Source organism: Ceratotherium simum, chromosome 19 (genome assembly GCF_057802395.1).
Source record: "Ceratotherium simum simum isolate JZ-2026a chromosome 19, ASM5780239v1, whole genome shotgun sequence".
In the NCBI taxonomy this organism is placed as follows: Eukaryota; Metazoa; Chordata; class Mammalia; order Perissodactyla; family Rhinocerotidae; genus Ceratotherium; species Ceratotherium simum.
Genome location: NC_141918.1, coordinates 25352154 through 25379447, shown reverse-complemented (window position 1 = coordinate 25379447; position 27294 = coordinate 25352154). Strand labels below are relative to the sequence as shown.

General features: G+C 33.8%; 1 protein-coding gene across 5 annotated transcripts in view; it reads right to left on the bottom strand.

The window, feature by feature from the left end:
* The window catches only part of GRIK2 (glutamate ionotropic receptor kainate type subunit 2), a 653495-nt gene that overhangs the window by 9990 nt on the left and 616211 nt on the right, over window positions 1-27294 (bottom strand). For all 5 annotated transcript variants that reach the window (XM_087443926.1, XM_004422155.3, XM_087443925.1 and 2 more), the window contains 2 exons: window positions 25899-26124; window positions 4882-5132 (listed from right to left, as the gene is read on the bottom strand). In XM_087443926.1, the coding sequence (XP_087300052.1) occupies window positions 4882-5132; window positions 25899-26124 (477 nt within the window). The remainder of the gene's footprint in view (window positions 1-4881; window positions 5133-25898; window positions 26125-27294) is intronic.

The window sequence follows — 27294 nt, the reverse complement described above, 5'->3', positions numbered from 1 at the left end:
ATATTTACTACATTTTGTTTATACATAAGCAATAAGAAAGAGAATATTTGTGTCATTAAGGTTTTTTCATGTCAGGAAACTCAAAGATTCATGTTCAATAAAAACAATTTGTACAGGCAAATCCATTTTCAATTACATGGGAAAGAAAATATTTCTGTATACAAATCAGATAAAAACAAAAGATCAAACTGCCTGAGTTACATTACCATTCTTGCTGGAAATCAAAAGAAGGCAGAATTATGTATATCTTTTTAAAAAGGACATATTCAAATATTTAAGAAATGATGAGTAATTTTAAACATAAATTAATAAATCATAATTATGTCATAAAAGTTTTATAAAAATTAAAATTATTACACATAATTCATGCTTTCGAAACCAATATATTATCATAAAGATAATATATTACCAGAGAAAACAAAATTCTGTATATTAAGCAGACTTTTCAGTTATAACTAAGACTTGAAAGGGGGAAACAAGACCTTAAAACAAATCCACGTAACCGGAAATGCACTGATAATTGCCTCAGATGTACAACAGTTTCTTGCATTGCTTACTGAATGAACCTTAAGTAGTAATATTTTTTATATCAGGGAAAAGGTAAGGCAAAAAAGAAAATCAATTAGGAAATGCACATGTTGATTAGTTACTTTTTCAGACACATTCAGAGAAGAAACACTTTTTAAGTATCTTCCCAAATGGTCAAGTTATACTTTGGAAAAATCAGAAAAATAAATACACACGTATTTTAAAAGTTCGAATAAGTGATAAGCTATGTATTTTTGATGCATTAATATTTGCATCAAAATTAAAGCTATTATGTATTATAAAAATTGTAATACACCATCTTGTGGTTATCTGAAAGGAATGCAATTTACAGGTTTTAAATTTTTTAAGGTCTACATATTTCAGCATTATCTTCTGTTTTCGGTTTTAACCTGACCTCATTTAAAAATGATACATTCTTATACCACTCAATTGTCAAAAAACTTGGAAATATAAAAAAGTTATAATCATCAAGACTTATTTGTTCCATTAATATTTTGCAAAATATGTGTTATAAAAGACAACTTATTTTCACGTTTAAATAATAATAATTATTAATTTTATCATCATCATCATCAGAGGTAAGACTTGACATGGAAAGATATTAACTATCCACAAATTTTATCCATAAAGTTCATATTTAACTGGACTGCATGTCTATTATATCTGCCAGCCTATTAAGATAAAGATTGAAAATTTTATTTGTTCTTTTAAAAAATACTGGAATACTACAGACTAAAGAAAGACGAAAGAAAGTGGAGAAAGAGAAGGGAAAAGAGATAGCACAGCACTTTGGGGCTGGAATCGTGAATCTTTGCTTTGATATCTTTGTTTACCTTCCATGTGCAAACTAGAACTCATTGCCTCTCTGGTTCTCAATAAATAATTATTGAGTAAATGAATAATGTCCCAAATGTTTACCTTATCTTTAAAATGAGAAATTTAGTTTAAAGGCACAACTATAAGTGTAAATAAACTGTGAATTTCTGCATGTCCTCATGCATATCTTATGACACAATCTAGGAATATTTTATGGCTAATTTTAATAAATCGTGTAAGGTGTTAAACTGTATAGCCCAACCTAATAAAATATTTTTCTCAAGAAAAATAAAGAATTGAACCCATAACCTAATTTATCACAATAAATAAAATTGATCCCTTCTAATAAACCCATAATTGTTTATTTTATAAGCATAGTTCTTTTGAATTATATAGAAACATAGTTCTTTTTTTTCCTTTATGATAGACTTTTCTAGATAGGTTACTAGAATCAACTTTATTACTAATTTAAATAGACAGAAAGATATAGATATATAAATAAATAGATAAATAGATGATAGATAGATCGATCTACCTAATGCCAACAGGCACTGTTGGAGACCTTGCAGATTCAAACCAAAACACTAGGTCCCTGTCCTAAGGTAACTAAGACTCTAATAGGGAGAGAGGAACCCACACGTAGAAAACAGCAAATATGAGTAAAATAGTGTGCTAAGGGAGAATGGAGATGTGCACAGGCTTCACAGAGAAAAGGTATCTATGCTTAATGATGGATGCGGTTTGAAATGGGCAAAATACCTTCCTAACTTTCTCAAAGGGGGAGGAAATGTTTTTGGAATAATAATAGTACCTGAAACCCGCTAAGTAAAGAAAGTGAGATATATAAGTCATATTTTTTTCATTGGAATAGGAAATGAAAACCTAACACCACCTTGTGGAAATAGCTGTGCCCTGTACCCAAACTCATGATACCCATTGATTAGGGAAAGCTTTCTAGGTAAGTTGATCTCTAGTCTTGAATGCCTAATCTAAAATGACTAGCAGGAGTTTGCAAGGTAGAAAAATGGACAAAGTTTGCTCAAGTCAAATGGAAGAGGATTTGAAAAAGCCAGATGACCTTGGAAAATGGAAAGTAACTTAGTGTGGCTAGAGTAAAGGTGCAAATTGGGAAGAAGCAAAAGATAAAACTACAATGGTGGACAGAGACAGATCCTGTGTGCCTCATCTGCTAAGCTAGGGAATTTGGATTTCATTATGAAGCTATGTGGGGAGCACGTGAGAAAGCTTTTAGGAATGTGACTAATAATACTTATGCAATAGCAACACAGTTGTTTCTTCAATGCGATGTTTGAGTCAAAAAAGGTACATTAATTTCTTTTTCCTAATTTTTTAGAAGGTCATAGAGGTCCATAGAAATTCAAGAGAGCTGATTGACATGTAAAAAATTCAACTAAACTAGTTATTTATAATAACAATGAAGAAGGTTATCTTACAGAATTAAATCCCCCAGCATTTTTTTTTAAAAGAATGCTTATAAAATAATTGTGCATAGAGACAAGGCCTAGGTACATCATATGAATAGGACACAAAGAGACAAGGGCAATAGAATACCACATATTGTCAAGAGATTAATTCATTTATTTTACTTTAATACTGAGCTATAACTGAAAGAAAATCATTACATATAGATGATTTGAGGTTCCTACTAGAAAACCCAAATTCCTTCTATAATTTTTGGACTTATATTAAGCATTAGCTAACCAAATATCACATTTATTGACAAATTACAGTAAAAATGGAAATTGATGAGTTACTATTTTTTATCTTTGATTAGTTCTTTGAATTTGATTTCAAAACCCATTTTGACTCTTTTCATGTTAAAAAGGATCATAACATAAAAAATGTACTTAGATCCAATCGTCATTCACATCAGTGCAAAAAATATTTGATTTAGCCAAGTCAGCAGATATAGCCATCCTGAATGTTGTGGGAAAATAAATCATGTGATTGTCTGAATTTTTCAAAATTTTTGATTGGTTATTTTACTCAAAGACAGATGGGGTTAACAAAATACTCATTTATAACAACATTATTTCAAAGTGTTAGGTACTATAGTCAATTAAAAATGTAGAAATGCTATATCCAAAATTTTGATTTCAGAAAGGATGAGTAATTGCAACATAAATAATTAAAGACAAACCAAATGTTTTTGTTTTTCAAAAAATAGTTTTAAGGGTGCAAGTGGTTCGAAGAATACTAGCAGAATATATTTACCTTATATTCATGTATGATTTTTTTTTATGAGGAAGAATGGCCCTGAGCTAACATCGGTTGCCAATCTTCCTCTACTTTTTTTGCATGTGGGATGCCGCCACAGCATGGTTTGATGAGCAGTGCGTAGGTCCGTGTCTGGGAGTTGAACCCACGAACCACGGGCTGCCAAAGCAGAGCATGCAAACTTAACCACTATGCCACCAGGCCAGCCCCTATGATCTTATTTTTAAAATATATTTCTGCTCTTTATATTTACAAATAAAAGTTCATAAACCTTTCAAATATTAAAGAGAATATAATCTCACTCTAATGCAGGGTGTAAAAGTTAAGCCTTAAAAAATTTTTTTTATTAAAAACAAAAGAGATGTTTATATACAAAAAGACTAAAGTGCCAGAAGACTTAAAAATATTAAAAATATTAAAGCAATATTTCACATCCAGAGCTATAAATTTACATACAAAAAGTGTCACGTACCATTTGAAAGAGAGATTTTGCTATAAACAGTCTTCCTCATGTTTATAGAAGAGGAAATTATAGCACTAGAAATACACAACCTGAATGAGGCTCACAAACTTTTCAAGAACGGAATATAAAGACATTTGTATGAAGACTCAATGTATTAAAATTCCAAGAAAAATTGCAATAATCTCAACATTTTTGAGATTTATATATATTCTTCTAATGACTCTGGGGCAAGGGAATAAAGGACTCATTAAGAATAACATTAATTGGCAAAAAAAGACACCACGATATTTTCACACATTCATTAATATAGAAAATTAATTGTAATTTCCACAATGTAAATTAAGATTTTTTCCAATTAGAAATTTATTGGACTAAAAATCTTCAAACAAAAATTTCATTTACTCTCTAACTTGAAACTGTTGATCAGTATTGTATTTTAAAAAACTTTTCATCTGCAAAGAAGTATTTTTTTCCTTCATATTACAGTTTCTGATTTTTGCTTCCTTCATTAATTATATTCCTCCAATAACTAACTGCAATCATTTTCAAGCAGCAAAAGTTTCTCTTTTTTCAGTCTTCAATAAGAGGAGAAAGAGTCACTCATCCTGAAGTTAGCTTCAATTAAACATCCTATGTTTAAATTAAAAATCACAAAGGTGATCGTGAGTTCTTTCTATGAACTTTTGTTATATAATGAATGGCAGAAGACAATTAACAGTCACAGTTCTAAGTATTAGAACTTGGTTGGCAAGATCAAAACCAGTGTGTTTTATTATGACAACTATTGTTTTAAATTGTAAAAAAGTGACATTTACCTTTTCCAATTGAGCATTTTTTTTGGATTTGTATAAAAACTCTCCCACTGCCACAAAAACTGAGAGCACCAAGCCGGCTGCCAGAACAATGAAGATGCCACCAATGTTCTGAACCCCCAGGGCACTGGCCTCTTTGCTCTCCTCCTCCGGACAACCATTGCCCCTCCACCACTTCTCCTTCATCATGTGCAGCTTGCCTTCCTCTTGCAGCTGGAGAATCGCGATGGTGATTTTGTCTCTATACGGAGAACCTAAGAAAAAAGAGGGGATGTTAACCATTTCAAGGAACCCAGAATTCCATAATTAAAGGATAACACGACGAGAAGAGGACAGAGCTTTTTCCAAACACTCCATCGTGTGCCAATATTTATTTTCAGTAGAGAAAAACAACTGGAAAATGACAGAATAGAAGTTGAACAAGATAAGGCGGGCAGCCTTGCTGATTTTGAAGAGTAAAATGAATTTTGTTTGCGAGGAATGTCTCTTTTTAAAAGGCAGACTCAACTCAGAGCAGTGGAAAATAAGTAAAACAGTAAGTAGAAATCTACAAAAGGAAATGGATAGAGTGCAAGGATATTTAGTTAATGTCTAGGAATCATTTTACACTGAAAACAGATCATGGATAAAACAGTAACCTCTATTTTTAGGAAAGTGGTGGAAAAAATGGTGTTTTCCACAATTAAGTGCAATAATTTAAGGTAATCATGATTAACAAGTTGTATTTAGGGGTAGCTAATACTTTCCAGATAATAGGTAATCACTCATATTTGTTATTTGATATGCATAACAGAAGAAGTAACAAGTTTGTACAGACTTGGATCATTCAAAAATCATCATGGCAACACATTGTAAGATTTTCTAGTTGTTTGTTTATTTATCATTTTATGCTTTGGGAGGAAATATTGTGTTCAGTGGAAACAGCAATATAAATGAAATTTAGTATTTATGCTGATGGGGGTAAATATTCATCTGCACTAGGTATTATATGATAAGTAATAACTTTTCTAACTGGTTGCCCAGAAGCATAGAATATTGACCCATATGCATCTTTCAACATCTGTCCCAGGGGATTGGTCCTATTACTTTCTCCCACCCAGAAATAGCCTGTTTCTAAAGTTTAATCTTCTTTCCTAAAACACTACACTGCACATTCCATTCTTCTGCACCAATTCATCCATAAGTGTTTTTCTGCTTACGGAAAAATACTAATTTCAGTTTGTATTCAATGTTGCTGCGATTTTGTTTTCACTTAAGTATACCTACATCTATATCTAAAGCTTTGTTTTTGGTAAGAGCAATTAAAAATCTGCTCAGAAAACGTTTCTGCTTCATAAGCGACACTCCTATATATCTTGTTTTCACTTGATTAATATAACAGAACTAATTCAGCATTACTCTTTCAGCAAGAATAGGCATGCCAAAAGTAGAAAGACAAGGAGAATCATCCTAGTGAAAAAGTCGGAGGAGTGAAGATCTAACAAATCTAGCTAGAGAACTGTTTCTTGAACATAATCCTTAATCTACTCAGAAGAAATAGTTAAGTATATGGCTTCTATACAATGTTTTTTATAGCTTTCCTAAAAAGGGGCATTATCCATTCCTATAATTAGAACTCATATTTTATTTTCATTGTGCAATAATTCCTAAGTATAGTAGGGGAATTTCTGCTTCTCACTTTCTTTCCTGTGCTCTCTTCCAAAGACTACTCTGATGAAAATGTTCAGTTTAAATTTTTCCCCTCTGCCACTTCAGGTCTCAATGGATCAGCCCAGCCCATGCAAATTTTGGCCTCGATCTGCCACTCACTGTACACTCAGCCTAGGTCACCTAGTATTATTATTATTTACCCTTCAAGATGGGACCTATTTTCCAAAGGATATTATAAACTTTTCAGAATAAAGGATATTTACCCATCTATCTATCTACCTATCTACCTGTCTGTCTATCTATCTCTCTCTCTATCTCTCTATCTCTCTATCATCTCTTGTCTATCTTAATTCTCAATCTTTTCTTACATAATAGGCTCTCAACAAATGTTTCATATTAAGGAGCATAATATCTAATTGAGACCTTCCTAACATAATGTAAGAGTGACAACCTGGTGCTTCTGGTCTCTCTGACATGTATTTTAAAAACCATTAATTAAGGCCATCTTATTTGGCTATCCAGTTTTCATTAATTCACTATATCTAGCCTAGTACCAGCTTCAAGGTCACTTTTACTCTAAATCTCCATTCTGATTAGGCATGTATATTCCCTGCAAAATAAATATTTGATTGAGGAAAAAATTCCATTTTAAGCAGAATTGTAGTTTATCAAATATGTCTTTCATTTAGAAACATAGTATCTGAACCAAATTTTGTGCTGATAGTACTTGTGAAAATGGTCACATGTGGCTAACATAAAAATGTGGCCTATATTCTGGAAGTACAATTAAAAGCAAAATTTGGGGGGATAGTGACTTGAAAAGTAGACTTTCGAATATGGAAAATTCTTGATCCAGCTAAGTAATATTTTGAGCCAGCTCATTTCTCATCCTGAGTAATATTTTAAAAATATTATTTTATTGCCAACTCACCATACCCACTGAACTGCATTAGGATGTTTATTCTCATATCTTCAAACACAATATTCTCCACTACATTCTCAAAATAAGGCACAAACAAAAGCAACACACTTTTCAACAAACGATGGACACATCTTGATTTCTTGCTATCTGAACTTCCTATTTCCAGCATTTATTGTAAATATAAAAATCTCCCATTGCTAGCAAACCTCCCCCTACTTATTTTCCAGTGTAATATTAATAAAGTATATTTTCAGCATTTGGTTTGAATCAAAGCTACAAAGTTAATATACTTCATTTTGAGGTTCTTAACAAGATGAAATGACATAGGGAATGTAATCGATGACAGTAAATCATTGCCATGTTGTACTTGTCCTTGTGTCATTGATTTAGGTAATTATTTTTTAAAAGAAACAATAATTCAACAATGAATTATTACTTCTCTGGTATATCATTTGATGTTCCCTGGGAAGCATTTCTATACAGATACTAGTTGAAGTCAAACGTGGACTGAAATTTCATCTGGTTGAAAAATCTCAACGACATATTGAGATCAAAGAACAAAAGTATCTCACCCTCCTTGTGACATGAACAGCCGCGTGCTTAGCTCTAATGAAGTGAAGAGCCATTAGTGAGACAGATAGATACTAAGTCTCACCCAAGTCCCAACCCAGCCTCAATCCACATACTGGCAAGCAAAGAACTACGATGGCATAGTGTGCTAACTGAGAGAAGCTGGGGTCTCATGTAAGGTTGCCTCTGAGGAAGATGTGTATTTGGCAAGAGGACTCTAAGTTTGATTAGAACACTACTGAGGAAATTGTAAATATGTCTATTATAATATATACTATTGTACCTAAACGTCAATCCTCAAATGCTTAAGGGGGCAGACAGTTAACCATAAATGAGTGAAGAAGCAAGTTAGGACAAAAATATCTGGAAAATTGCAACATCCAAAGTGGAAAGCGAACTTTCAGTTCTAGTTTTATTAAAATTCTGTGAGAATTTCCACACAGGGTTACCAGATATTTTAATTTTTGTGCGAGATCACATGAAATATTTTGTCTAAAATTCTCTACGTTAAAATGTTGGCAAATAAGTTATTTTTTAAAAACACCATGCAGGATAAGCTAAACACCTCCTGAAGCCGAATTTAGTCCTTCGACTTTCGCTATGCAATCTCTGATTTTTGGTTCTTTTATATTCTTGCTCGCAATGAGTCTTTCTTTGGTTATTTAAACGTATAACCTATCCTGACAGTAAGAAACTATTATGTTTTAAAAAGTTATGTTTTTAAAAACTATTTTTTGTTTTTCAAAAATGTTTCTATTTCACATCTTTAAAAAATAAAAAACTATTATGTTTTTACAAGCTGCTATAAAAGATCTCATTTACTAGATTAAAAAAGTTATAGCTTACATAAGAAAGGAAGGAAGCAAGGGAGGGAGGGAAAGAGAGAAGGAAGCAAGGAAAAAAGGAAGGAAGAAAGGAAGGAACGAACGAACGAATGAAGGAAGGAAGAAAAAAAGAAAGAAAACATATGATTATGACATAATGAAGCCCTTGATATGCCAGACAAATCAGACCAGGGGCTCAAAATGAGCACTCGAAGGAGGCACAGAGGCAGTTTCACGTGATAGACAGTAACAGTATACGCACGAGCATATATAAAACTACAAACGCACTTATTCAGAATTTCCTCAATAATAGAATTACTATCTCTAAATGCCCCTAAATGTTAAATTTGGATCAAAGAATTTTACATAAAATTATAATTTCATTAAAATCTCTCCCAACAGATAGATTAAAAGCTCCTTAAGAAAATAAACGTGATTATTATAAACAACTAATACAAATTTCACCAACTATTTCAGAGCTAACTTGCTGGGTTTATTAAATTGAGTTGATTTCCCTCCTTTCTTTCTTCCTTCCTTCCTTTTATTTTCTCCCTTCCCCACTACTCTTCCATTCCTTTCGTTCTCTCTTATACTTTCTCTTCTTGTTTCCTTTCCTTCTTGTTCTTCCTTTTCCCTCCCCTCCTCTCCTACCTCCTCGCAACCTCCTCCATCTCCCCTCCTGCCTTCCCTTCCTTTCTATCATTCTAAGTTTCTTACACTTATAGAATGGAACACACATGTTGTTATACATACTTGGTTCTAAATTCTAAGTCTACTGCAAACAATTTATTGATTTGCTCATTTGATTGTCCTTTTCATACTCTACAGACTCACAATTTTAAAGATGAACCAACATTTTCCTTATCCTATTTCAGTACATCTAGACAGTATGAAAATGATAAAGTTAACGCAATCAGCATTATGTTTAATTCTTGGGGAAAATCATTGATTGATAAATAGCTTTTCTTTAAGATTGCACAGCAAGTTGTCTAATACTTAACATGCTTTAGTGAAACATGCTAAAATCACATTATCCACATACTGGTAATCTCCCATCCATCCTGCCAAAAGTTTCTTTACTTTCAAATCAGGCTTCTCTATGCTTTAGTCAATTGCAAAGGTCAAAAACAAAATCACTGTTGCTTTCCATGTATATCTCTAAAGCTCATTACACCAATATTTCCAAAATTGGATTTTCTCACACATACTTCTCTTTTTGGGAAATGTACATCTGTGTTCCATTTTTAAAGAATTCCTTGGTTAGATAGGTTTGAAGAATACTCCATAACAAATACATTTCTTGTAAATTCACATTATACATTAGCAAAATAAAAGCTTCCATCTATCCATTACAGGAAAAAAATTAAAAAGTTAAAAATCTTGTTTATAATTGTCAAATTCATTTTTAGGGGAAGAATTCTTTCCCTCACATCTGTTGATGTCCTCATCAGTTATTTTATTTTACCCTCAATTTGGAAAGTACTGCCTAGACACAATATTACTACTGTTACTACATCAGTTCTCTAAGTCAAAAGATGTTGTTCCTTGTTAGATCTTTCTGCTTGTCCCTGCCTAGATATCCTCTTCCCTGTCTTTGAATTTACACATGATTACACCACAACTCATCAACATGCTTTTTTTTTTGTATGCTCTTTTTCTTCCATTGCTCGATGTGCTTCATGAAGTATTATCTCATAATAATTTACATCACACTGCTAGCCTTAAGACACGTCTCCACACCTGGCTTCCAAGTCTCTTTACAAGATAGTTTTGGGGGGCAAGAGTTATAAGAGTTATTTAAATATAGTTGTATACCAAAACTGATTAAACCAATTTTTAGAAAAAAGAAAAAAAACTGCTACATAGCCTTTGTTCTTCCTAATAGCACATAAATCCTGTAAATATTTTGTTAAAATTCTAAGGGTCTGGCTTGCTATTTTTCATAATGGCAAATCCTCTCTGCCCACTTCCTAAAGGACTTTAGTTTCCTTCGTTTTATATTTCATAGTTACTCAGATCATGATGATGATATTATGTACTGCATATGACACAGAACTAGGTAACATCTGGGGAGCTGTTCTCTTTTGGGTCTGGGAAGATATTTCTATGAAGTAGACTACTCATAATTTTAGGTTTCTTCTAGCTTATCATTGCTCCAAGATATTGTGCACTTTCTGAAATACAGTTATTTACATATCTTGTGGGTAGTTGACTTCAGTAGTCCCCCTTATCCACAGGATATGTTACAACACCCCCAGTGGATGTCTGAAACCGTGATAGTACTGAACCCTATATATACTATGTTTTTTCCTATATATACATACCTATAATAAAGTTTAATTTATCAATTAGGCACAGTAAGAGATTAACAACAATAACAAATAATAGGATAGAACAATTTTAACAATATACTATAATAAAAGTTACCATAGATCTTAGCAACCTCAGTATATGATTCTTTTTCTTTCCCTATTAAGTCAAGAACTTTTATCTTTTCACTTAAAGGAAGCACTTTATGGCTTCTCTTTGGCTTATCCAAAGCGCCAGCGTCACTACCCTTGTACTTTGAGGCCATTATTAAGTAAAATAAGGGTGACTTGAACACAGCACTGTGATACTGTGATAGTCGATCTGATAACTGAGACAGCTACTAAGTGACTAATGGGTGGGTAGTGTATACAGCATGGATACGCTGGACAGAGAGATGATTCATGTTCCCGGCAGGACAAAGAGAGATTTCATCACGCTATTCAGAACAGCGTACAATTTCAAACTTATGAATTGTTTATTTCTGGAATTTTCCATTTAATATTTTTGGACTGCAGATGACTGTGGGTAACTGAAACTGAGGAAAGCAAAACTGTGGATAAGGGGGAACTACTGTATACCCTAATCACTAAGCATATAGTATTCCAGAGACTTGGCTCAAAGAAATTTAGTAATGTCTTAATTATTCCTCTTCTTTGAAAGAGTTTAATCTGATAAATGTTTCTAAGACATATATCCAAAATCTTGAAGCCCTTTAAATGTTGGGTTAAGACCAGGCTACTTGTCAGTTATAGGTAATCAACCATCTGTTACAAACCTTATTTCCTCCAGCATCTAGCACAGTGCCTATCACACAGTAAGCATTCAATAAGTGCTTTTTGAATGAAACATTGAATCAGTTATAACATATCAATTATGATATAGCCAAAATACGTCAAGGTAGAACTTCTGATATAGGACATTTTCTCAGATCCTTATTGAATTCAATAGAATAAGTAGAGTCCATAAACAGACTTATTTCATACTTCTAGTATTGACCATCTAGAATAAGTTAGGGTGACAAAGACATTTTTAAATTCTTATGCCATTCTTGCACTTACATTAACAGTCTATGGTTTACCTTGGCCAGTGCCTTAACAAGTAAAAGACCTGCCAGCACGAAGGATCTGAGGGTATTTGCTGGAACCACCAACTTCCATTCTAAATGACAGTGCTACTGGCAATGTTAAATGTTATGAAATGGCTCCCTGCTTCCTATGCTGAGATGAGTGCTGGGTTCCTCAAATGCACAACAAATTTTGGGTGCTTTTAGAGTTTTATCTTTTTTTTACCATTCTTTCCATGATAAAATCTTCCACTAAAGTCAGAACCAGACCACATTCTCTTAGGGCCTCTTCCTCAGCAGATGATGGGTTTTATTATCTCTTAGGACACTTTCTTTCTGATATGTGTTTTTAAGATGTGCTAAGACAAATTTTATTTTTACTTTTCAGATTAAATTTTATATTGCTATATTTCCAGTTTTATGTTTTCTTCAGTCAGTAATGCTGTTGTACAATGCCATAGCATCATTGTTCTTTTCCTTTATAGAATTTGTGTCAGTTTGTAACTAAAAAATAATTTCTGTGATTATTTGTTTAATGCTCATTTACCCTCATAGGCTGTAAATTCCATGAAGACAAGGATTGTATCTGCTCTGTTAGTATAACATATGGCACACAGTAAGGATACAATATTTGTTGAATGAATACACATGTAAATAAAGGAATATATTAATTACTTAATAATTGGTCATGCATGCTTGCAATTTTATCTTCAATCATTTCTCATGAACCCAAATTATATCTAGATCTTTAATGTATATCTAATAATTATAAAACATTTATTTCAAATAAATCATTTAATATATATAGCAACTAATCACTTCATGGGGCCCATTCCCCCTGTTAGATAACAGCTAAACTGGTATGGAGTCACTGTCATCATTCCTGTGTTTTCTCTTGATGATATCCCATCAACAGCCCTGAATTTGATAGGAGTATAAGAAATTCATGAGCAAAAATCATAAAAATAAAAGAAGACTAATCTCATCTTGAAAATAAATTATCAACCCATAATATTTTAATTATAAAATGGTAAATGACAGATAAAAGTAAACCATTCTCCATGATACCCAGTAATCTTTTGACATTGGAAATCTATAACATTATTTCATTGCTTAAAATTTTGTAGTGGTGCTCTAGAGCTATAGAATAAAATCCCAATTCCTAAATATGTCATACAATCCCTTTCCTCAACCTATCAATGGCTTCTTCTCTGATTTTATCCTCTTCTCCTTACACCGAACCTGCCAGCAATACAAACTGATTGCATTTCCCATTGCCTGGGGTGCCACTTCCTCCAGTTTTCTGATTGAACTCCCTCTCATCCAGATTAACTTCTGCTCATCCTTCTCTATCTTTGCACACCTTTCCTTGGCTGTCACAGAGATATACAGGACTCCTCTTCTTTGGTGCCATAGCACATTGCAGACATCCTAGTACAGCATTTGTCTAATGTTTTTCTATATCTCTTTCCTAATTAGATGATGATTTGAATGTCCTGAGGGCAAGGACCATGTCTGAATCATGTTTTTTTTTTTTTGCTATTAATTTTTACATACACAAATATTACTTAGCATAGGTGCTAGATGCTAGGCATAGAGTGGTGAACAACATAACATGAGACCTGTCCTTGTAGAATTTTCAATGCAACAAAAAACACATACATTGAATAAATTTTTACAAATATGAGGAGCATTATAATAAAGAACACAATACTACACAACCATGTAACATATGGAACTATCTTAGTCTGCTGAGTAGGTACACAAAAAGGGTTGCATTATTTTGAAAATAAGGTAGGGACAATAACTCTTTTATCTCTTTGGCTGCCTTTTGTCTACTTTTCCTCTACTTTCTTTCTATATGCATTCCTGGTTTAGAAAGGTATATACGGGAAAGGAAAATGACAGTAAGAGCATCCCAAACCCACTCTGTTCATTTCTTCTACATATAGAGGACACAACTAGGTACAAGACATCGGGGTCATGGTGGAGTGGAACCAAATATAAATGCCACTGTTAAGGTAGAAATGAGAGAAGAAAGATAAAAAAACAACATGAGGTAGAGACTATATGGATTTAGGGAGCAAATATATACAGATATAAAGTGGATGCACCACCAAGGACATGGTTGATACAGTAAATTTTAAAGTTAAGTACCTATATTCAAAATCAATAACTGGCTTACATTGGATAGAGATTGTGTTTTTCCTCTGTGGTAGACTTCAAGATGCAATGTCTTTATGACCTCTATAGAAAAGTAATCTAAATGCATTCTACCTGAAGAAATATTTACAGAATCCTCAGGAGAATATTCAAGTATCTAAGATCACAAAGGGAGATGCTTATATGAGGCACACAAAATATATCAATAAAAAAATTCATATTATAGAGTATGTGTCTCAGCTACTTGCCTTTTATTCATATTCTGAATATTCTCTAACATGAAAAAAAATAAAACGGGCAAATGTTATCAGCACTTTTCATTAAAAAGTAAACTATATTCACTGGTTCTGATGTATTTCATACATATTAGTTAAAAGCGGCTGGTGAAGTAGATTTGCAGTCACATTTCTTCTCTGAGTATTAAATCATGAAACTCTGACACTAAGTATGAAAATAGAAATGGTGTTATCCTAGAAACCCTGGCTTCCTTGAAATTTTTCATCTGCTTAGTCATGATCTGAATAGTGGTAAGAATGGAAATGTCAGGAATACTTTCCTTACAATGATGTTTTTGTCCCAAATCCAATATCAAACTTGAATGAATGAATTATAAAAGTTGGACCATTTTAAATCATCATCCTCGCTAATCAAGAACCCAAAAAATTGGGAAAGAGGATAATTTTTTCAAGAGAGTCTCTCTTGAAGATAGACCTCAAGTCCTTTTTCCAATTTGGCCTGACTGCTTGGTCTTCACTGAACTCTACCACTCTGAGTCCCTGCATTATACAACAGATCACTTGTTTATGTTGTATTTCCCCTATTTTGTGTTATGTAGAACCAAACTAAAATGGAGTCACCTATGTCAGGGACAAAATAGAGAAGGTCAGTGCAGGTGCATAAAGGAAACTTAACCTAACCTTACAGGAATTTATAGCCCAGAAATCAGCAGAAGACACTAGGCAGTCCCCAAAGGCCAAGTCTGTTGAGGCCATTTGTGGACTTCGTTGTTTCCCTGACTCAGCTACTCTGATCCAAATAAGAAAGAAGACCACTAGGCAACCAGTTAGCTGAAAAGCCAAATAATTTAAAAGCCGAATGTATGTATCCCATAAAAACCCCTTAGTCTGTGAGCAACTGGAAACTCATTTCTCCCGTAGCCTTGAGCTTCCCGGCTTGCAGGTTGAAACCCTTGCAAAAAACTCATCTTTCTGCTTTGTTTTATTCAAGGTGCAGGGTTTGGTTTCTGACAGTTATAGTTGTTTTTCCACATTTGTCTCCTTAAGAAAGGAGATGATGTATATCTATATTTTATGTTCATTATTTTACAGAGCCAAGCAGGTTGTAGGGGGATAAAATTTCTTATAAATTTACCAAATGTAAAAGAGGCATACATGTCTATAGAGATAATTTTTTCTGAACATCTCAGACTCTGTTTACTAAACATTGACGAAATGTTTGGAGAAGGAAAAACTTCCTTTTACTTATTTATATTACGCCCTACAATAGGAATTGTCTCATCTTTATAAAGTAGATATCAATAATTTTCTTCCCCAAAATGATGGTTACCTAACTACAATACACTGATTAGCTGATGGTAAAACCCTACTTAGGTTCCATAGGAAAAGATTTCTAATTGGTTAGGAATGGGTCATATTAACAATCCATCTTATCTACAATATATTCAATATTTCTGAATATAGAAAGAATAGAGAGCAAACAGGGTAAGATACAAATAACTTAAAAGCCACAAATACATCCTTTCAATTATTATAAAACATCTCTTCAAGACAGCCCTTTGGAATTCTTTGTGGTGCACATGCTCTGATCCAATATGTAGACCTGATTCTACCCATTTACAGATGAGGATGCTGAGTATCAGGGAGGCTCAGTAACTTCACTTGGGACACCTGGGAACTAGATCATCTGACTACAAAGACCACATATTCCGTACAGCATTCTAAGAAAACACCTTTTACATGAGGGCCAGGAAATGCAAGGCTGTTATCTTTGGAATTTAGTACTTACACATTTTACCTCTATGCTTTGACTAATTTTTTTCTAATAAGAGTGATTCATTGATCTTACTTAGTCCTGCTAACCAAAGTATGACAGTTTGGCATGGTCAATCTGGCTAACTAATCTATAATAGAATTTGAACCCTCTATAATAGAATTTGAACTAATGGGCACAAGACACTAACTAAACGAATTAAATGATCCAATGTTTGCGTACAAAATCTACCAGAACTCTGTTTTCACGAGAATTACCCATTTATGCATTGTTTGGGTACCATTCAGTCAGCATTTACAATATTAATGGAGGCTGCTCACACTGGTGCTCACAATTCATCAAATTCCCTCTGGAAGCTTCCTAGATTCTAGCATGCAGGGTCTGTTGATGATGTCTGTGGAGCTGACATCGCTTACTGAGACTCTCATTTGTTTTCAGTGACATGAAATCTAGACTTTAACAAATATGCCGGAATGTACAGCTTTTCCAGGTGTAATTTGACTTTTTTTTCGTTTAATTCAAGCTCTGAAAATTATTAGATCTCGATTTAGCCCTGCAAAATCACTTCACCAACATTAAAATTATGCTGCTTCTGCAATGAAAAAATACAATGCATTTTAATGGAAGGTTTGACCCGCAGAAAGATGAATAATTTGCATCAATTTTTGTGCATTATTTTCAACTAATGAAGACAAATGTATTCAGTCATTTCAGTAGAGCTGAAGAACTGAAGGCCGGCAATTTTATGCATCTATAATGATGAATATTACAGTACTTATTATATGATGAATTGGGAGTTCTAGAAACGGATGGTGAGCAAAACAGGGAAAAAACACGCTTCTCATACTGATTTCTATTTTGATAAACACTGGCATCTGCCTTAAACAAACAACAGGCCTCCCCTAGTACCAATTCTACATCTTTCGCTTCATCATATAATGAGAAATAAAGAAGCAGGAAAATCTCATGCATTTAATATTAGAAAATAGAAGTGAAAGAAAGAAATTTCACATTGTCCACATGTCAATGTGACACACTTCTACCACTTCTACTTTAGGCTGATTTTTTTTTTTAATTTTATTTATTTATTTTTTTCCCCCAAAGCCCCAGTAGACAGTTGCATGTCACAGCCGCACATCCTTCCAGCCGCTGCACGTGGGACGCGGCCTCAGCATGGCTGGAGAAGCGGTGCATCGGTGCACGCCTGGGATCCGAATCCGGGCCACCAGGAGCGGAGCGCGTGCACTCAACAGCCAAGCCACAGGGCCGGCCCAACTTTAGGCTGATTATGTGTAAGGGTATTATAATGAGTTAAAAATTACTTGAGAATTATTTATAGCATTACTGTTATTTTGTATTTAATAACATAAAATAATGTTATAAAACATTAGTTTGTAAAGTTAACATTAAAATCCACTTATGAAAGAAAAATGTATCCTAATATTTACAATGAAATAAGTTAATATGGTAGAAATAAAATGCATGTTACAATTTTGTGTGTGACAAAATTGTCTTTATTACCCTTACTATTAAAAGACATAATAGGTGGCCAGCCTGGTGGCGTGGTGGTTAGGTTTACGTGCTCTGCTTCAGCGGCCGGGGGTTCACAGATTCAAATCCCAGGCACGGACCTATGCACCACTCATCAAGCCATGCTGCGGTGGCGTCTCATATACAAAATAGAGGAAAATGGGCACAGATATTAGCTTAGGGCTACTCTTACTCAGCAAAAATATGAAGATTGGCAAAAGATGTTAGCTCAGGGCCGATCTTTTTCACCAAAAACAAATAATAATAACAAAAGACATTATAAATATATCCACTTTACATTTATCTTCATCCTTACATTTCCTCTTTCTATTCTTCATGTATTACATATATTTAGTAGTTCTGTGACTATGATATGACTAATTTAATTCGGATTTGGTTCACAGAAATAATTATTCACTGACTGTTTGAAACTTCCTATTGATTTAACCCCACAAGTAAAATGGGAACACGAAAAATTATAGAAAATTTTGGCATCATTGACAATAAGCACAGACATGAGCAGAATTGCCTCCATCCCCTGAGCTGACACATATTTCACCTAAGTTATTAAAGTTGTGAGGCACTAACAAATGAATGAAGTGTGCCACTAGCTCATTGTTTAAAATAGAAATAGCTTTAATGAGATTCTTCAGTCACTTCACAATATTTCTACCTAACTGAACACAGCAAAGCAAAAAATAACACCAAATGGCCTCGATGGGTTTTTTCTAGACTGCCGCTTTCCTACCAGCTCAGGGACTGCTGAGTCTGCCTAGTCCTCAAAGCGCAATATGCACTCTACATTTGAAAGAGAGAAATCAAGAAGGCGTTTAGTACGAGCGGTCAGAAGGGAGGCAATGCAGCTGAAAATACCATTAAGTAGAAATGCTCCCTGTTCAGAAAAATAGATTATCACCTATGCTGAAAGAGGCAGGACTGCAACTGATCACACATTTTAATATTTCTTAATGAAAACTGCTGCGATTTGCTTTTTGGCTTTTATCTGATCTAGAGGTTTTGTTTTTGTTTTTGTTTTTTTTAATTTTTTGAATGAAATAGAAAGTTCAGTTAACTTATTATGAGTAAGAACACCTACAACTTCAAAAATCTACCAGACAGTAAATACCACATTAAAATAACATTGCTGCAGTCAGGAAAACTATGAAAGGGATTTAATGTCACCCCAAGCTTAATTAAACCAGCTTATGCTTATTTAGCATTTACCTTCACATCATTGTTGATTGCTCCACTAAGGTATTTTTGTGTAAACAGAGCTTCCCTAATTAAATAGCTTATATCTGAGTCATTCAGCGATTTCACAACACTCTTTGGGCAGTAACCATCACACTCAGAGTGATGAATGGTGGTGGAGAGGCCCCTAGATGAATCACACAGGAGGGGGCCTAGCAGGCTAAGAAGAGGATACATGGACTTTTGGGGGGAAAAAAGGAAAATACGTATACTTTTAAAAATATTTCTGATTTCCCACTCCAAAAGAGACATTTTCTGTTTTAACCTCCTGCATTTAACCACATATGCCTCTATGATATTTGGAAATCACAGTAACAATAAAAGCAAGGAAAAGGGAGTTCCCCTCTTTGATCACATTGACAATATTAGTGAAGATCAAATATTCATTATGGGTTATGGCTTCTGCAGATATAAACTCAAAATCCTGAGGAGTTTCTGGAACTGCTCTAAATTTCCAGTACCTGAGCCCATATTGCTCTGCTTTGAATGTACTTATCTCATTAACTCTTGCCAGGAAAAGACAAAGACTTCAAAAAACATTTTTTCACACTTAAATGCATTCTTTTTTTTCTTTTTTTCGTTTATGATTAAACGAAAAAAAATTTTTTTTTTTTTTTTGGTGAGGAAGATTGGCCCAGAGCTAACACCTGTTGCCAATCTTCCTCTTTTTGCTTGAAGAAGAGTAGCCCTGAGCTAACATCTGTGCCCATCTTCCTCTATTTTGTATGTGGGTTGCCACCACAGCATGGCTTGATGAGTTGCGCAGGTCTGCGCCTGGGATCTGAACCTGCGAACCCTGGGCCATCGAAGTGGAGTGCGCTGAACTTAACCACTGCACCACCAGGCTGGCCCCTAAATGAAATTTTAAAACTAAGTAAACATAATGTATTACAAATACTCTTCGATGTACTTGAATATTAAAAGGCAAATGCTAAATAGCTAGTTGAGAAATGCAGATTATGATGTTGGTGGAAAGTTTATGGGAAGTCAGAATCTCATTTAAGTACTAGAGCTGCTTGGCATTGTGCTTATATTAATGACTAAATAAATATAAATAATTCATGAAGCCATATTTCTTGCAGAGGTATGAAATGGCAAATCATAAATTATTGCCTGAAATCTTTTCCTCAGAAGTGAAGTATCTGAGGGAGTGAAGTGGGAAATGCCTCTTTCTAGAATATTCTTCTTTAATGAAGTTTTATAAGAGAATTAAGACTCCCTGATAACATACTGAGTCTCAAAATCATTTTAATTTTATGTTATATTATGAATGAATAAAATATAAATCACTAAAGTTAAGAATTTAATATTACCAAGTGAAAGAGAAGAAAACAAGTTATCTAAACAAGAGAAACAAAAGGTCTATTACAATACCTGCAGGTGAGTGATTGGAATTTTCATTGCTTTAAACCTACATTACTGTGGTCAAATTTATCTCATTCAAAATTAGGCTAAAAACAAAATACATGTTAAATGCATTAAATAATTTTTTTAGTAATAATGAGACATTTTAATAAATTTAAATTCAACATTATTTGGCAATGAAAATAAAGAAGAATGTGCTAAAATATTCTTCCTGGTCTATAATTTTGCTATGTCAAAGAATTATTCATATCTTTTGAATTTTTTTTAATAAGTACTGATAATTTTACATTAAAATTCCAAGAAAGGCCTTATAAAAATTTGAAATTTATCATGTGCAATGGCTTAATTTTAAAAAATTCATTTTAATGAAAACACAAATATATTACACTATTATACCACACTAATCTACACACTGCAAAGAAATGATTCCACTTAGAAATATAATCCAACTTGATTTCTACAAGTTTCTCATGCAAGTGACCTTGCCAATATCAATGAATATATTCTGTAATAACTCAGCTTTCTTCAGAAGGGCAAAAGTTGATCTAATCAGCCAAGAGTTGAACAGATAAAAGGAAAAAAATTTACATCCTAAGGCTTATAGTTTAATTTGTTTTATTCTCTCAGCTTATCTATAAGATAAGCTTTAAATTAGAGGAAATAGAAATTCCAAGTGCTGTACCCAGTATTTTCCTCAATTTAAAAAGTTACTTTAAAAATACAGTTTATTAATATTTTGAATTGTTTTATATTTTCCTTAATAAGTCAATAGCTTTCAGCAAACAGTGTCAGGGGTAGGGAGGGATCAAAAATTGCTCTTGGTGTGGTTTCAGTAAACTCTAACAGAGAACTTCCTTAAAACTGATTCAACTATATTACCTTTCTTTTTTTTAAAAAATAGTTTTCAGATCTGAAATACCCCAGTGGATTTTTGAAATTTGTATAAAAACTATTTTGATCTACTTTTAGCAAGCATTTCCTCAAAGCAAGACAGTATGAAAGATTCATTCCTGGTACAATGGTACATTGTATTTATAAAATAAGCAAACAAACAAAAAACTCAAGTTTAATATTTTATATTAAGTATCAGTCAAAATTATCTATTTTAGAAATTTTGAAATTATGAGTGCTATTATGTAATTGTCATTAATGAAAAATATCTGTGCTATACTCCAAAGTTCCCACATGTCCTCTGCAAATCTTACTCAAATTCTTGCTATCCTGGATTATTCAAGTTTAATGAGGTCATCACATTTCATAATGTAAGATGCCATGCTTAGCATTAGCTCTAAAAGTTATTTGTTTTCTCTGTTTGTAAATATTGCTGCACCATCCAGATGTAGAATGCATTCATTCAACAAATAATAATTGAGGGTCCACAGAGTGCATGCACTTTTGTTGTGTGGACTTTCAACAACAACAAAGAGACAACAATCTCTGCCCTCCTCCAGACAACGTAAACCAGAAGAGGATGGTAAAAATACACAGGAATCTCATTCCTTTCAGAAACAACACTGAAAAATGCATTTATTTGCTCTAGCTCTTTCCAAATGAAACTAAAAGGCCACGAGAGCCGAACAAATTACTGCTTCCACCCCTCAGAAGTGATTAAGGTGTGCCTAATTTTTTAAATTTGTTCTAAGACATCAGCTAATCACATTTCTCCATAAAGTTTCTAGCCCAATTTAGACCAAACTCGAGGACTCTGTGAAGCATTTCATCTGAAAAATTATTATAAGTTTAGCATTTAAATAGACCTTCGATTTTTCTAGTATAACCCTCTCTTTTACTAATTTAAAAAAATAGAAATCTAGATGCCATAAATTTCAAGTGACTCATCCAAGATCACAATAAGTGACAAGGCTAAATCTAGAATATCAGAATGCAGAATACTTCTGATGATACTTTCTAATAGCACATTATAAGCCTCTTTTCTAAAATATCAATTTGCTTATGTAACTTCATAAAATGAGCACAAGTACACGTGAAAAGTTAGCAAATTTGCTCATCACAAATTCCAAACAAATGGTACATGAACTCAAGAAGTTGTTGTGTTCATTATGTAATTCTTACTGAGGGACAGAACCATAGCTGATCTAACTATGGAGACTGCCCTGATTTGAGCACCCCATCAACACAAGACTATGGCAATAAACCCACCATATTGTGAATATAAATATAATTTAACATTTTGAAAAGATATACTCCTTAAGCTATAATTAAGAAAACTCAGGGCTGGCCCAGTGGCTTAGCGGTTAAGTGCGCACGCTCTGCTGCTGGCGGCCCAGGTTCGGATCCCGGGAGCACACCTATGCACTGCTTCTCCGACCATGCTGAGGCCGCGTCCCACATACAGCAAATAGAAGGATGTGCAGCTATGACATACAACTATCTACGGGGGCTTTGGGGGAAAAAATAAATAAATAAAAGTTAAAAAAAAAAGAAAATTATTTTTATGCATTTAAAATATATCAAAATTAATTATAAAACTTTTGAATTAATATATGCATTGGCATAACAACAGCAAGGCTTTGGGAGGTCTTTGCATGGGGGAGGCAATAATGGGGGTTCATTTTGTGTGGAGAATTTAAAAACAATAATAGTATCAACTATCACCCTGCACTGGCAAGTCGAAACGTGTCAAAAATACAATATTCTTCCCTGAAAATATCTTTTATCCATCTAAGATCTGAACAATCACTGTTGGGTTTTAACAATCCAACTCTTATTGAGTTTTGAATTCACATATATTTATTTCTTATTCTTGTACTCTACTTGGAAATTAATCTAGAGAATTCTTATTCTACAGTTCACCCCCAGTACATGTGGGCTCAGCTACACTTGCATACTTTGGGAGTAATAACTCAAGGTTCTGTTTTTTTTCATTTGTATAATAACCGTGGAATCATTAAGTATACTGTGCAAATGCAGGGATATGTAGCATTATAGGACCTAGTGTCTCAAAATTCTCTCAAAGTCAGTTCAAACTATTTTGAACTATAATGAACTGCAGAGGACTTTACCAAATATAATAGAACTCAATAGTTGAATTTTTTTGGAAGTTATTATGGCAGAAAATTTTTGGACTTCTTAGACATTTGAAAGCTGGTGGAAATGATCCCAAAGAAACAAAGACATGCATCATATTTCAGTGTCTGGACTGTCTTATGAAATGAGATTTTTATGAATCTGTGCCAAACTTTCAACTATTGTATATACATTAGTTCATTTGAAAGAAAGTTTTCAAAATTAAAATTAATAAAATTATGAGTGAAGATAAATTGACAAATGACTATACTATTTATTAAACACGAATACACAAAAATCGGTTTTGACCCAATCATTGATAAATTTGCAGAAGTTAAGGCTCAAAAAAAGTATAGTGTTATTTTTTTATTACTGTGATAGGCCAGTGAGTAGCTATAAGTATTTTTCCCTTTCTTTCAAAAAATACATTGATATAATTAAAACATGTTAATCTGTTATTTTTTTCTTTTGTACAGTATTAGTTTTCTGTTTCTTCTGTAACAAATTACCACAACTTAGTGACTTAAAACAACTCAAATTTATTATCTCATAGTTCTGGAAGTCAGAAGCCCTAAAAGTGAGGGGTCTGCAAAGCTGCATTCTTTCTGGGACCTCTAGGAAAGAATTTGTTTCCTTCCCTTCCATACTAACTTCTAAAGGTCCTCTGCATGTCTTGGCTTGTGGCCCCTTCCTCTATCCTCAATGCAGCAGGCAGAATTTTCAAACCTCTCTTAATATCTCTCTGTATGTATCTAGATAGATCTAAATAGATAGATATAGAGAGAAAGATCTTTCCCCCTCCCCCACCATGGTCTGAACGTTTGTGTCTGCCCCAAATTCATACACTGAAACCTAACCCCCAATATGATGGTATTTGGAGGTGGGGCCTTTGGAAGGTAATTAAGTTATGAGGGTGGAGCCCTCAAGAATGAGATTAGTGCTCTTATAAAACAGGCTCCAGAGAGATCCCCTGACCTTTCTGCCATGTGAAGATACAGTGAGGAGGCAGATCCTCACCAGACACTGAAAAGGCTGGCATTTGGATCTTGACTTTCAGCTTCCAGAATTGCGAGAATAAAATTTCTGTCATTTATAAGCCACCCGATCTCTGGTATTTTGTTTATTTTGTTATAGCTGTGCTACTGGACTAAGACATTCTTTCTCTCACTTCTTCTGTCATTATGTCTCCTTATCTGTGACTCTGACCCTTGTGCCTCCTTCTTATTAGGACTGTTTTGATTACATTGGAACCATCTGGTTAATCCAGGATAATCTCCCCATCTCAAAATCTTTAACTTAATGACATTTGCAAAGTCCCTTTTACCATATATGGTAACATATTAACAAGTTTTGGAGATTATACCATAGGCGAACCATTATTATGTCCACCATCTGTACACATGTACTGTAATATGGTGTAATTATGCATTTATGCATATATTCATATATACACATTCATATTTATTATACATATATATGAAATTCAATAAATCAAAATTCTCATTATTTGTCTTTCTGGTAATTATTATCCTTTATTTCATTTCATGATTATTATGGAAAATAGTTTATCATATGGAAGAAAGGAGATGTTAAAAATAATTAATCCTAGGGGCTGGCCCGGTGGAGCAAGCGGTTAAGTGCGCTTGCTCCGCTGCAGCAGCCCGGGGTTCGCCGGTTCAGATCCGGGGCGCGCACCGACGCACCGCTTGGCAAGCCATGCTGTGGCAGCATCCCATATAAAGTGGAGGAAGATGGGCATGGATGTTAGCCCAGGGCCAGTCTTCCTCAGCAAAAAGAGGAGGATTGGCAGATGTTAGCTCAGGGCTGATCTTCCTCACAAAAAAAAAAAAAAAATAGTCCTAGGTGTCAAATATTCTAGGTATGTTATTGGTAAATAGTCTACTATATGTACCTTCTCTTAAATAAAATAAAATACATATTCATGGGAACCATTTGTGCCTCATTCTTTTAGTTAACTTGCTAAGTCAAATACTATACTCATAAGCCACAAATCCGAAAAAATAGAGTTGCAAAAACTTTATTTTATTTACAAACAATTTTTAAATGTAGGATTGAAAAGGCTCTTTAGGGGGACATCGTGAGATTTTTCAACACTGATAGAGTAAAAATGTCTACTAAACATTTTGGTAGAAATCAATTTTTCTTTTGTCACTTATCCATTTAGAAGCAGATGTCTAAATTGCTTCCCTGATTTTATACAGTAACAGAACCAAGATGCATTCATTCGTAATGGCTTATGGAGGCACTGTTTTACCCCCTTCACACAGCAACTAAGATTAACGAGCAGAGAACAAGTGGCTGACATAAAACCTACCCATGGGGGTGCCAACGCCGTAACCTTTGGAGTCTATAAGGCCGCCAATCTGTGTCAGGTTACAATTCCGCTGGGTAACAAACTCGATGGTTGTTGACTCCATTAGGAAAGCATAATCAGAGGTGAGGACTCGCTGGATACCTTCTTCATTACTTTTGACGAGCACTGACTGCCTCCGGCTACTCATAAAGGCCCACATTTTGTCATATGTGGAGATTTTTGATTTCTGGGGAAAAATAAAATACATAAGAAAGATATTCCTTAGTTTCTATGTGATCCTACAATATTTAGATGGAACCGACTACATTTAGTTTATTCATACTACCTTATAGTTGTATTATTAATAATAGTGATATCTAAACAGAAAAAAAAACAAAATCTGTTTTAAAAAGTTTCTTATAGCAATTTCTCATCATTTTTCCAGATACAGTGCAGATTTACTTAACAAATGCATCAAAAATGTCTTAATGTTCAAAAATGCACAACTAGTAAGTCACAGAAAGCAATAGAAATAAAGACAAGAAACAAGATTAATAAGAAGGGTCTTTTGTGCTTATATCTCACATGAGTATCTCATGTGTATAATTTTATCTTTCAACATTATAACATCAGTTTAGAAGAGACAGACACTGGCCACAGATTGACACTTGTAAAATTTCATGAGGTTTGTTGATTTTTTCCCCAGTTTGGTTGACTATAAGACAGATGTCCCATTAACCCCCGAGGATACACGAAGACATAGGTTGAAGAGATGAGAAGAATATTGTTACAAGTAAGGATGTTACGAATAAGGATGACTATATTTCCACTGAGACACAATCCATACACCACAGAACTTCTTTTAGCTTGCCTCAAGACAACATGAAACCCATCATTTACGTCTACTAACCAACTAAAGATTCTTGGACAAATAAAATTGATAGATTTTATATTCAACTGAAAATTCTCAGTAGGGTTTTACTAGAATTTCATTACCAAAGGAAAGAAATGGGTTTTGTTCAAAAGGCACTGGTAAACACACGTGTGAAAAGGTTAGCATCTGCTTATGGAAAGCTCATCTGTGAAACCCTCACTCTAGTTTAATTCTCATGCAAATGCAAAAAAGTAAAAAAAAAATACCAAAGCTATAAACACAAGGAGGATATTCATCATACTGGTTGCACTTTATAAAAAGCCAAAACTATTTTCAAACAGATAGATATGCAATCTTTTTACAGCTTAAGCATGCTTTTAGTTCTGCATGTGCCAGGTCATAAACATGATATTACCACTACTTCCATTTAAAGGCTGGTGCACAATAATATTTAGAAAAATTACAGCACTATTCCAATGATAAAGTGGGAAGAAAACCCCTAACTTTACTGGGGAAAAAAACTAAAGGTACGATGAGTGCTTT